This window comes from Anser brachyrhynchus, assembly GCF_964034855.1.
Source record: "Anser brachyrhynchus genome assembly, chromosome: Z".
Classification (NCBI taxonomy): Eukaryota; Metazoa; Chordata; class Aves; order Anseriformes; family Anatidae; genus Anser; species Anser brachyrhynchus.
In genome coordinates this window covers 34402991-34416222 of record NC_137697.1, presented here as the reverse complement: position 1 = coordinate 34416222, position 13232 = coordinate 34402991, and the positions used below count along the sequence as shown (strand labels likewise).

The 13232-nt window shown below is 39.3% G+C and overlaps 1 protein-coding gene and 1 long non-coding RNA gene across 2 annotated transcripts in view; one reads left to right on the top strand and one right to left on the bottom strand.

Moving 5' to 3' along the window:
- Positions 1 to 2165: 2165 nt before the first annotated feature.
- LOC308185774 lies at positions 2166 to 6908 on the bottom strand. The gene is made up of 3 exons (XR_013943746.1): positions 6797 to 6908; positions 5257 to 5314; positions 2166 to 2649 (listed from the first exon to the last, which is right to left on the bottom strand). It is a non-coding gene; the product is annotated as an uncharacterized lncRNA (long non-coding RNA).
- A 344-nt stretch (positions 6909 to 7252) lies between these two features.
- The window catches only part of TMC1 (transmembrane channel like 1), a 138420-nt gene continuing 132440 nt past the window's right edge, over positions 7253 to 13232 (top strand). Inside the window, exon 1 of the mRNA XM_080574292.1 lies at positions 7253 to 7488. Within this exon, the coding sequence (XP_080430418.1) occupies positions 7269 to 7488 (220 nt within the window). The 5' untranslated portion in view covers positions 7253 to 7268. The remainder of the gene's footprint in view (positions 7489 to 13232) is intronic.

Genomic DNA, 13232 nt, shown 5'->3' with positions numbered 1-13232 from the left:
CTCAGCAAATACCTTCTGATCTCCATTTCCTATATACTAACACTTTCATGTGCTTTTCTGTGGGAACCCTATAGTATTAGGTCAGAAACAACCTAGAGTAAATTTTCTCAGAGAAATGAAAAATTGAGTGTGGATTGGTAGAAACATAAAAGAAATTTACCCTTTTAAGCTACTTAGATCCTTCACACAAAAGAACCCCAGGACCCCTTGTGCCTTGGAGCTAAGACCAGATCAATGAAATGGAAGGATAAAGCTTTAGATATGCTGCCATATGGAGACTCATGCAATAGTAGTGAAGTTGTAAAGAGTGTTTCCAGGGCGTTGGGTATATTGAAGCCAAATTTATTTTATGACTAATGTGGACTGGAGTTTTAAAGGCATAGCTCAAACTCACACATCAGGAGGAATATGTTTTGTAGTGACTGAAATGAGAGAATCCTGATATCTTCAGAAGGCTGTATATCATGCAAAGCATTGATCAGAGTTATTGGTCTTTGAAAATTTACTTCCCAATGAAGTTTTCAACAGTGCATAACTGAAGGATTTGAATTATGCTGTTTGCTGAAAGTAATATTTTGTGATATAAGCTATTGATAGACCCCATTTCTAAGAGTTAGTTATTATATTCTTTTATAGCATTACTTACATTGTATATTATGTATTATTTATTGTGTTATTTTGACTTCAAAGGTGGATAAGGGTGCATAAGGATTCATGTAATTTGTAGAACAAAGAAAACAATAATTGTCACAGATGATAAAGCTAGAAAAAGTAAACTGCTAAATATAATTTGACTTCAAAATAGTTTAAAGGCAGTATTTGTGTGCTATCAAAATTAAACATGACAAACATTCAGACACTTTAGATGGGCATACATGTAAATTAAACAATAAATTTTTAAAGAAAATTAACAGGGTGGGGTCTGATTTTCTCTTCTGATATAACTATGCACTTCAGCACTGAGAGGAGACTACTTCAATACTGGCAATTTAAAAGCAGTTTGCTTGAACTTTGGTTCACATCACAGGTGTCTAAAAATGATAGTCACAAATATTTGCCTGCAAAACTGGATGAAAAGTGATCAGTACACATATAATTTCTCTCTGCAAACCTAGATTTCTATATTAACATACTCTTCTGGGAGAATTAAAACCAACTGAAAATTTGGTTTATGTTGTAAAAAAGCACTTCAGAAAAGTGCTTCAGAAAAGCATTTCAGAAAGCATTAGTATCAAAGTTGCTTGGTGTTGAAACTGAAAGTATACAGACATTTTTAATTAAGACATTTGTTAGCATTTTTAATTAAAATGCTAATATAGTTCTGAGATACCGTATTAGCAATTTTTACAATTATTATTCTGGATTTTGTAAATTTTATGTGGTATGTGAAAGATGCAGTAGAGTGCTCCAATGTACTGTAGCATATGCAAGTATGTGAAATGGCACGGTAGCACCCCTTAATGTTTTAAGGGTGACTTAATAGGCACTTCCCTGTAACCACATAATTACTCACCAGTAGAATTTCATTAACTGATAACACCAAATTTACATGTAACACTTTTAGATTTGCAAGCACTTCAGGAAGCTAAAACTTCTCCTTTATATCCCCTGGTATTCCTGCCATAACTCACATTGAAGTTAAAGCACTGCTTTTCAAGAGAAGCTAGCAGTCTGGTGCGTACCCAAGCTGGGAAATCCTTTAGAGAAGATGACCTGGCAAAGTTCCCATAAGACAAATCTTAAGCATAATGTTTTTTACAAAGTATTGTAGGTATGGCACCTGAAGAGCAATCTGTCCAAGATTTCTAAAAGCCATTGAAAATCTTGACTTAAATGCCTTCTAGTAGCTGTGCAGTAGATCAGTGAAACCAGGATGTGAATTAATCTATTTCCACAGATTCTATTTTTTTTTTTTTTGTACTAGCCAGTGTGGACTTCTGAAAATGAATTCTTTTCATGCCAGTCAGGTGCATGCAGCAGTCTTCTTGCTGTAGAGCCTTAGAAGATGTTTACTTAAGTTGTGAATTTAAAAACATTTGTGATGATCTTTCACTTACAAGCCATTTGCCTCAGACTCCTTTCAGAAGTGTCTGTCTGTTTGTTTTGGCAAGTCTTTAAACTCCTTGTAACTTAGTCAACTTTAAAAGCCTTATTAGTGTAAGCAAATGCATGCAATTTTCATTAAGACGTCAGTTTGTCATTCATGTTTCATTTCCAGAGGTAAGATACTTTTGGAAAAAGCATGCAACTACTGCTGAGAATGCAGTTTGAAACATAATGAATATGCAAAAGTAGGAAATCAGTGAAAGCATTTCCTTCATTGCACTCCAAAGGCAGCACAAACCTACAGAAAATTTCGTTATGTCTCAGCACTGTGAGATTTCTTTGTCTAATTATTCCTGACCTCTTCCAGGTATCTGACAGCATCAGTTTGTTACCTGTGCTTTTCCCTTTGGTATTTTTAATACAAATAGAATAATAGAGGATTTGTTTATTAAAACAATAAGAATAGTGTTTAACTGGGCTATTATATACAGCAATGATGATACAGATGGCAATGTAGACAACCGGCAGGCCTGTCTATTCAGAGTCATTTGCCAGACTGTCCTGCCATTTGCGGTAATGCTGCATGCTCCCTTGCATTTTAATCTGGAATAACAAAAACAAATGCAACATTTGCACCGTTTGTCTGTAACACTGATACATGCATGCATAGCCATTTTGGAACTGCTCATCTCATCACATTTGCTTCTTCTTTTAGAAAGTCCATCCCAGCTGCTAGAGAGAAGATGCATTTCTGTCTTCAGCTGGAGGGGTCTGGCTGGACGGGGATCAAAGTGGGAATTATACAGAACACATCTAGAAAGCAGGGCTGTATAGGTTTAGATGCCAAAATATGCATTTATCTACTTATTTTTTGTTGAACATGTTGACCTAAGAGATTGGGACAAGGACATAAATTATAGCTCTGGGAGAATCCAAGAAGGATGCCAGAAGTCTTGGTACTGTGCCATTGCTTTCATCTCTAGGAGACTGCTTCAATACTCCAAGTACTCCTCCTTGTAAGAGGTGAGCCTAGTCAGTCCCTGCCAGTTCATACAAACTCAGTTAAATCTGTTTCCAGACATTGTACAACTCCAAGAAGCAAATTTGCTCATATGAATGAGCCTCTTCTTGGCATTGGGTTGCTGTTTTTACTATGCTGATCTGCAGAGATTGGACAGTTTACTCTGCTGCTAGATAAGTTTTATTGTTTGATAATATGCAGTTGAAAAGCTGCAGAGGCAGGGAGTATCTCCTTTGAGAAATGGCATTCAATCTGTAAGTACTGATAGAAAATTCCAGGCCTGTCCTGAGCAAAGTCAATGATACCTCCCCAAGCACTTTGGCTTAGTTCACCCATCAGTAATCTTGCATTCTCTCTCATCCTGGGCCTAAAAATGTCTATTTTGTTGTTGTTGTTGTTGTTGATTCTTTAAAATGAGAATTCCAACAATAAAAGTAAAATAATAAAACTGTCATACAGATTTTTCCATCTGGTAAGTGATATTACCATCACCATTTAACAGAATTTAACAGGCCTTTATTAAATGGCCAGCTTTCAGCAAGTCATTGAATGTCACCTTCTTAGCCTGGTCTTCCCTCCTGTTTGAGCAGTTTGTGGAAGGAAAAAGGTTATCACACTGAGATTTTTTCACTTCATTTGATGTATTACTTCAACATTTGAAGTGCACAGTAAAATGTAACACCCAAATGTGTAGTTTAATATTTAAAACTTTTCTTTCAATTCTTACAACTTCTGCAAGACTGAGGCAATATACTCGTGAGCCATGTTTTGAAGAAAGTGATTACTATAGCTCATAAAATATGAAACAAAGATAAAATACATAGCGTGGATGAGCTCCATGAAGTCTGATTTCATTAGCAAAAAAAAGAAATGTCTAAAATATAACTAATAATGTAAAATTATATTTGTGACATATTTCTAAAAAAAACAAAAACCAAAACACATACACACACAAAAAAGCAAGAACAGAAAACAAATAAACAAAACTTACAGCTTTATGCTTGTAAATTTTTCACTGCTCCAGTCCACAGAAAGTGATAAAAGAAACTGGAGGATGTTTCAGTAGGAGGCCTGATAGTAACGTCTACAGGAACAGCTGCTAATGCCGAGACCCGAGCTTTCAGTTGCCCTTGGCCCAAATTTGGGATTAGATATCTGTGGGGTGAGTTTATGGTACAAGCATGTTTTGTCAGTGTTACCTCAGACTGACTGTGCTACAGACTCTCCGAGTGCCAGGACATTTAAAATGACAATAACTGTGTTTTAATCAACATAGCTTCTTTCATTTGTTAGAGGAACAGCGGTGAGATTTTATTATACTAGTGCCAGAATTACTTTGCTGGAACATCAGTGATTTGCCAGTAATAACAGAGCAGGCTTTTTGTAAGGGAAGACTTGCTCTGTCAAAGACAGAGATGTCTGCATTGTAACCTGTTTGCAAACTTAACATTAATACTGGTATCTTGCAGTTTCTTTGCTTCATTGCTTCACTTTGCAATCTTAACCATCTTTGCAAGTCCTATGAAAATTAAGATACCATTCGAGATCAAAAATTCCTAATGTCAGTGGAAAAGCACAGTCTGCAAACAAACAAACAAAACAAACAAACAACAACAACAACAAAACAGAGTTAAGATTTGGGCTGCTGTTTGGGATGGGTGCACAAGAGAGACAGGAGGTCTGGGCACCCCTGTACTACTGAGGCAGGGCAGTGCAAGCAGGCAGACCAGGAGTCTACCAAAAAATCCACAAACCCAACGTTCCTATTTGCCTAAATTCTAGCTAACAGGCAATATTTGGCACTTTCTGTTTCTTCCCCAGGGCTACTAATTCAGGTACAACCAGGGATTATGCACGAAAATCCAGGGTTCAGTTTGGAGAGGCACTTCTCTTGAGACACAACGTACACAGCCCAGTTAGTTGACCTGCATACTCGGCAATATTAAAGCCATAATGATGAAAGTAGTTCCGAAGCCAATTATTGACAGGATGGAAGGCAGAGGTGTAGTGGGGGAGCAGAGGAGAGTGGGCAGGAAATTGGCTGAGTCATTAGAAGAGCCAAAAGAAACACAAATGTGATTGTCATCAGTCTCAAAATGATGACCCCAAAGCAGTTAGCAGTGATGTAACTGAGATTAGGTAATAGTGATAAAAGTTGACAGCCTACAGAGGCATACAATTAGGCCTACCACATTATCACGTCTGTAAGTGGGCTTCTTTTGTAATTCGTGGTGAAACTCTTGCTGGCTGTAGCAGAGCAAAACATAAACAATATTAAGCATTGCGTACTTTTAGTTAGGACACCAGAAGAGGGCCAAAGATGGATAAATACAGCATCTATCAAGCCCAATCAGATGCCTGTTGAAATCCCTAAGGGTAGAAGATACCAAATACCAGTTTATCTCTTTTGGGGAAGCTGCTTTTATAACCAATGGATAACGAAGACAGAGAACTCTTACAGATATAGAAGGAAGATGCCAAAGATGCAAAGAAGCCGAAGCATTGCAAGTGACATTAACAGAGCATCAAGGTGTTCAAACCATGAAGGGATTATATTCTGCATTTTCTCATTCGTTGCTTCTGTTTGCTGTACAGTAGGAAAAATAGTGCAGTGGTATTGTTAAAGTAAACACTGTGGTTACCCTCTACACCGAAGGCTTTCCATCCCAGAACTTTTTGAATTAGTCTCAGTACATAAAGGACTAAAGTCATTACCAATGAAGGTATAAGATAATATAAAATAATGAACTAGTAGTAATGAAAGGAAAATACAAAATCTAAAATCTGCAAAATCTACAAATTATCTCAGTGTAACTCTTGCTTTTAGTTTTAGGATCTCAGAGGAATTGTAGTGGAGAACAACGCTGATGTTAACTTTTGGTCAGAGTCTCATCTTGCCCTTCGAACAGGTGCTTGGAAAGTTTTGTGGCTGAATATTGGGAATCAATCACTTCCCTTTATGCAGCAAAATTAACCCAGGCACTGCATGGAGTTCTGTTTTTTTTTTTTGTTGTTGTTGTTTTTTTTCCTTTTTTTTTTTTTTTCTCCTGCTATGGATTCAGATTCTGGGACTCTGCCCTGAGGCAAAAAAGACTGGAAAGAGCCACCAGACCTTTGTTTGGATGCAGGTAAGTGAGGGCTTCTGCCAGTCACAGCAAAAGCTGGGCATTTCCTGTGGCTAGTAAGTCTGCAAATCAGTTCAGGGCAGCCTTTTGGTGACCACCAGCTGGAGATGTGATTTACACTGCTGGCAAGACTGTATTTAGGAGCAAGAGTGAGGGTCTTGCCTGAACGGCTCTTGCTTTTTGTTTGCTCAGCAATGTAATGGGAAAATCTTCATGGTGTTTGTTTGCTCACAGCCTGACCAGTTTAGCTAGCTTTAGTTTAGCTTTAGTAGATTTTAATGGTCTCTCAAAGGTGTTAAGCTACCTAGATTTGATGAGGCTAGTCCACAGGAAACAGGGATAGGAATAAGTAGGCAAAGGTTTCAAATATTATACTAATGAAGCTATTATGCTCTGTGAAGAACCTGAGAATGGCCCAAGTCACATGAAATCTCTCTGTTCAGGAGTGCAACGTAAGGTTTGTGTTGATACTTTATCGAGGTTTTCTAAGATGGCTCGTCGTACTTTGCAGAAGATGGGAGCATGGGACGGCAAAGACCAAGTAAAGTACTGCTCAGTCATATGCCTCCTAACATGGACCACGAGCTGCAGAGTTTTGCCGTACCTGTGCTTGGTGACCAGAGCATTTCTTCCCCATCTTCTTCTTTCCTCATCTTCTCACAGTGGTGCAGTACTTATTAGGAGGAGGTCTCGATGAATCCACCCAGGTCCCCCTCCTGTGATAAACAGATCACAACAAGCCTGCCATTTAACCCGCATGTTCAATATATCAGCTTTCATTCATATTACTATGAAGGCTTTTTACCTGGCCTTTAGAGCAGCCCTGCAGCCAGAAATGCTTTAAAATTAAAAACCAACCATACCACATGAAAATTTTGTAGCTTATGACTTGGAAACTCATCTTGGCACACCCACTACTTACTGATTCATTTTACCGTTCCCTGTATAAAGAGAGAGCCAGGCCACACTCAAGCCCACTGCTAATTTGCAGTTTTCTCTGATAGCCTTGGTGCTGCTACTAAATAGCCAGGAATTAGTGCTTCAGGCCTGATGCGTGGTCGAACAGATGAACGTTAATGCACTCAGTCCCTCTCCAGCTTGCAGCTGTTTGGTGGTGGTGCTGGTGTGTGCTCTGGGAACAAAGGCAGACAAAGGCTGGACTTGTCTGTATGCTGCTGCCTTTTCTCATGTTCGGGTTTGAGCAGAAGTGTGGTGGAAGGCTTTCCACGCTTCTGGCTCCTGTCACCCCTTTGTGCAAGGACTTTGCTTATTTCAGCTGTAAAATTAGTCATGCTCGTAAGTGCTTGCGCCAAGTCGGTGGGTTGGTGACTTTGGGGAGGTTACAGTCATGAACTGTGGCTTTTGTTAAAAGAAATGAATGGCCTGCTAGCTGCTTGTGGGCTCAAAACTGCTGAAAAGAGGGATAAGCAGAGCACACTTGGCAGTGTTTGTTTGCCTTTGGGAGGCATCTGGCCCGGTGCCAATGTCTGGACACTCTGCTTCTCTCCCCCCTAATCAAAATTTCAAATGAATTCTCACAGTGTAGGTAGTAGATTTTGTCTGACATAGTTTTTTTGTTTTTTTTTTTTTTTTTGTTTTTTTTTTTTTTGTCTCCCTACATTTTACCTGCTGTGGTATTTTGGAGAAAATATATGAATTTTTAGTACTCCTACATTGGCAATATATCAATATATTTTGGAAACTTTTGTCGTGCTCCGTACTTTCCCTGCTTTCAGCCCTGGACATCAAGCCCCATCTATCATCCACGCCACCATGGTACATCTAACTACATCTTCTATTAACTGTGGAGTGTAAAAATGCCTCTCTCTTTCCCTTTTTGTGTTCAGAATTGTGCTGATTTACATCACATTAACAGGGAATCAGAGTGTGTAGGTGGAGCAAAGGGGAAGCCAACCTATTTCATGGTAATGCAAGGATGACAAAAAGGCTGTATGGGGCTCTGGTCACACCCTGGCAATTGAAGGAGTTATCTGGCAGCTCACAGGAGCTGGTGGCAGAAATAATCCTATAGACCATCTTTCTAGAAACCACAGTATTATTAAAATGTTCATTTATCTGAGTCCCAAAAGAGTCAAATGATAAGAACAAAACAGCTGCAAAGGTTTATATTCAACTTTGATGTGCAGCCTATTTGCAAATAGTCTCTGTTTCTGTGTACATCAGTAATTACCATGAGTCACTGTATGTCTGATGTGCAATGCAAATTACTAACCCAGATTAAATTTTGGAGTATCTAAGACTGCAGATTTTATTGTTGTTGATTTTCACCTACAATTCCAAAGAGAGCAACTTTTTTTTCTTTTCTTTTTTTTCCTTTTACGTATTTATATATATACATACATTTATTCAGGATGTTCAGTAAGCAGTGCTGCTTATATTATTGAAACGAAAAACTGTGGTAAAACTTTACCACATATATATTCTGACTCTGGGGATCATGACGCCATTAATCCACACATAAATTCATGTCTGATAAAAGAGGAACTCCTACTGGTCGGGGAAATGGACAGGAACTGTATATTTCTTACTGCTTACCACCCACTAAAGAATCTTAGCAACTTTATTAATAAATTTAGATTTTTCTGAAGAATGATCTGTGCATCATCTTCATCAAAGTTTCCCTTGGCTCAAGAGCTCCATTGCTTCCCTGAAGATTTTTCAGCTGCTTTTTCTAAGGTTACATGAGCACTTTCTAATTATCGTGCTATATATTTTCAGTTCCTAGTGTCACTGACTTTGTTATAATTATTCTTTTTCTAACTGGGAAATTTGGTTTTGAGATTGTACTTGAATGCAAAATAGATAAATCCTATCATTATTTTGGGGGGAATTTTACTGCTAATTTTACGTTAAAACAACTCAAAGTTCAATCTTCTATATAATGTTAGTGTTTTAGAGGAAGATGTTATTCATTAGAGAAACGCAGTTTGATCTAACTGGTGAAAGTCTGCTTTTTCATTTTGTTTTAAGCGACTTTAGACTGCAAGAAATCAAGATCATGAGATTAAAAGGTTATTCTGAAGAAGTAAAATTGCATGCCTGAAGTCACCCAGCTGTTACAACAAGCCTTTCCAAAGCAGTGACAAATGACACAACACTGTAGTAACACTCAGGCGTGCAGGCCTTTTGAGCTTTGGCCTTGCACTTGTTTTAGAAGCTTTCAAAGTGTTTAAGGATGACCTGGTTTTTAAGATCCATCAACGATGGCAGTTTGCGAGTCTTAATTACCATCATCTTGTTCTCCCTTTTCTTTGTCCAGTATGAGTAATTTAGTGGGAATATTATGTCACCACTTACCAGGAAGATCTTTGTTAGACCTATACAAGGCTGGCAAAGCCTACAGATGGGGATCTGCCAAATAACATAAGAGCTTAGAGAAGTGCTAATACTGGAAGTGCCGGATCCATACTATCAGCAACTAGACTGTGTCCTCAGTGTAAGAACTGGGAGTTAAGACGTGTTTTCTAGGAAGAAGGTTTTGTGGTTGTTTTATGAAATTCAAAAGCAAGTGCTGAACAATATACCTTCTCATAGTCACCGTGACTACAGTATTTTGCTTGACTTTAGGAACAGGCAAACTTCATGGAACTTGAAACTTTCCAAATTAATGAAAGTGGCTTCCTTCCTGCCTTCCTGCCTTCCTCCCTTCCTCCCTTCTTCCCTCCCCCCATCCTCCCTCCCTCCCTCCCTCCCTCCCTCCCTCCCTCCCTCCCTCCCTCCCTCCCTCCCTCCCTCCGTTCCTCCCTCCCTCCCTCTGTTCCTTCCTTCCTTCCTTCCTTCCTTCCTTCCTTCCTTCCTTCCTTCCTTCCTTCCTTCCTTCCTTCCTTCCTTCCTTCCTTCCTTCCTTCCTTCCTTCCTTCCTTCCTTCCTTCCTTCCTTCCTTCCTTCCTTCCTTCCTTCCTTCCTTCCTTCCTTCCTTCCTTCCTTCCTTCCTTCCTTCCTTCCTTTCTCCCTTCCTTTCTTCCTCTTTCCTTTTTTTTTCCTACAAAAAATGTTTTAGAGTATTTTAAAAATCCATATTTTTCAAATTTGTCTGTGAATTCATGTTTTTAAAGAAATGATGTTCTCCATACAGCTACAAGCAAACTCCAGAAACCTCTTAGAAAGAAACATTAATGCCGTGAACCCTCACATTTAAAAGTCAGGGCTGCTGAGTAGCCTTAGTTCAGCCTCCCTGAGTTTATGTATTATGCTACAGACTTTAATTACATTGTTGCATAAGTTTCTTTCTACTCAAAATCTTGCCTACCTTAACACTAACAGTTATAAACTTTTTGATGTCTGACTTTGCACTGTTAAATTTTATCTAGCATAAGGCTTTTCTTTTTGTGTGGAGAAAGCTGGAAATGTGGGGCTGTAATTTCCAGAGATTTTTTAAACTTAATGGAAGTCACCCCTTAAGCTTAAGAAGTCATCTTGCTGAGCTCTCCTGACAACCTGTCATATGGGTCCTACACAGAGATAAGGAATCATAGCACTCTTCTACCCATTTCAAATAAGAGAGTAACTGATAGCTGTAGCAGCCCAAGTGGCTTAAGTTTCCTGAAGTGCTAAACAGTAAAACCAGAGATGTGTAAAGCAGCCTGGGCTACAGGCCTCTCTTCCTGGATGGTGTACAATACAAGGCTCTCTCCTTTCCTCTCCTCTTCCAGTCTGGAAGGCTGAATATAACTGTGAAGATGCTCCAAGTGGAATCCAAGTCCCAGGCCCATAATACTGCATTACTTTCAGTTCTTTCTGTCAGCTAATACAGCCTTTGTTCTCAGGGCAGCTATTCATCTGCTTTTTAGTCGTATGGGAATTGCATTCAACCTTTTCCCAGTTCCCTCTCAGTGTTCCCTGAGGGATGCTGTCTTGATCCTTTCCTATGAGGAGCTAGGCACTCACACTTTTCAGGAGCTGCTGAACTTCTCAGAGGAACCAGACCATGTAGTAAATGACAAGGTCTTTTTCTAATGAAAAGAATATGTTAGAGGAGAAAATAAATTGATATTGAAATAAAGCCCTGGAGACAGCCTAAGACACTGTTCTTAAAGAAGGGCAGGCATTTTAAAAGACTCAGAGGAACAATAAGAACATATTTCTAAAATCAAAATCTCATGGAAAAAGATCCTTGGGGTTGAGGGGATAGAATACAAATTTCAGTTCTACCAACTGTAATTAAAACCATAATCTTCTGTTGGGATCCTATTAAAAAAAATCCAGGAATCCTTATGGAAATCATTATTTGACCTCTTGGTGCACCACTTAAAGAGAAAACAAAGCCCCTGTGTCACAAGTCACTCCGTGTGGGAGTTCCAGCAAACTCCTTGGCCTGTCACGAGCCCCATTGATTTTATTAATTCAATGGTAGGGTAGTGTCCTAAAGGGAGAAACCTGGCAGCTTTGGGGAACATCACTCCTTGTCTGGGTCCGTGCTTTATGGGGTTACCAACATGCATTTATGTTGGCTGGGGATGTTTTATGATGATGACAACATTGCTGAGTGGGTCTGACCTTCCAGGACAGCAGGCCACGCTGAGGTGTGAGGAGAAGCACTGCCCAGTCTGTACGGTGCCTACGTGCCGCATCTAGTCAGTGCATCCATCCACACAACACCACATGTTGCACTTGTAGTGGGGCTACATCAGCTTTCCCAGGTGTGCGTGGAGGTGAGGAGTGAGCCTGAACTGTGTCTGGAAGCCACGTGGCCAAAGAGATGGGCCTTGGGGATCACGCTGGCTTCACCCACAGGTCCAGGCCGGTGGAGTCCTGGATCCATGTGAGCATGGTTGGTTGACATCAGCAGTGCTGGTCAGAGGCATGGGTGCCTGTCCTCTGCAGAGACCAGCAGTGTGGAGGCCTGCTACCACGCAAGGAGAGATGGGGTCAAACCATGAGTACCTGCTGAGATTCTCCAGCATTTTTAAATGGGTGCCAGCCTATAGCTGGTAAAGGTGTAGCTCTTCTCCTGTTGAAATTGTATAGATAAGAGCTTTTCTATCAAAAAGGTGTCCTCTCTGACCATTATAACTTTAATATTCACTTCTTTAGCCTTTTTTTTTTCCGTTTTTCTGAAGATGAGTAGGCAGCCTAGTAGGTAGACCAGTAAGTCTCAGGAAAAGGGACCAAGAGCAAAAGATTTCCAGTGAAAAGGGTTTTATTTTCTTCTCTTTCTTGCTGTGAAAGTGTTCATTGTTCCACCTCCACAGTTTGTTGCTAGCTGTGGAGAAAGGAACAAATTATTACATGCAGGCAGAGGAAAAGAATGTTAAACTGGGATGAACAGGGGTTTTCATCACGATGGGAACTGGACAGAAAAGAAATCAGTGTCAGATAAGAAATTTGTGTCAGAGGGCTGATGTTATGTTTTAATATTCCAGTAGTGACCATGTTATCTCTGATGCCTTTTGGAACTGTTTGTACTTTGACTTAATCTAGAATTAGAGCTTTCAAACAGATTCTGTAAGTCCCTCAGGGGAACAGTTACTTGTCAGCTGTGATTATGTTTAATCAGTCCGAGTGGGAAATTTGCCATTTCCCCCCTTAGTTGTATCTCACCGAGTAGTATTTTGCCTTTTTGGGGTGTTAAATGGAACAAAAAGAAAAAAAAAAAAAAAAAAAAAAGGAAAACACTGTGTTGTCATTTGATTTCCTGGGTTCTGAGTTACATTATACTACCATATGCTTGATGTGAGGTTTTATAGCAATTACCATTGACACAGAAAATGATAGTACAACAGACAATGTAAAAGAATCCTCCTTCTGCATTATGCAGAGAAGAAAAATTATTTTCTTATCCTATATAAGAAAAACGAAGTGAAGAAATGTGGCTAAGCAAATTGGTATTGTTTCTTCTTGTAATTTTGATACCACTTTCTAGATGAGAATTTTTACCAGTAGAACTATATTGATCTAAATCTACTGTTATAGTTACACTGGAATATATTCCCATGTGAGCAATCTTAGGAAGGATAGTGTTCATGCAAAGATTCACACTGTTACAGCTCTAGTGGGATAATTGTACCAACACTGTTTGA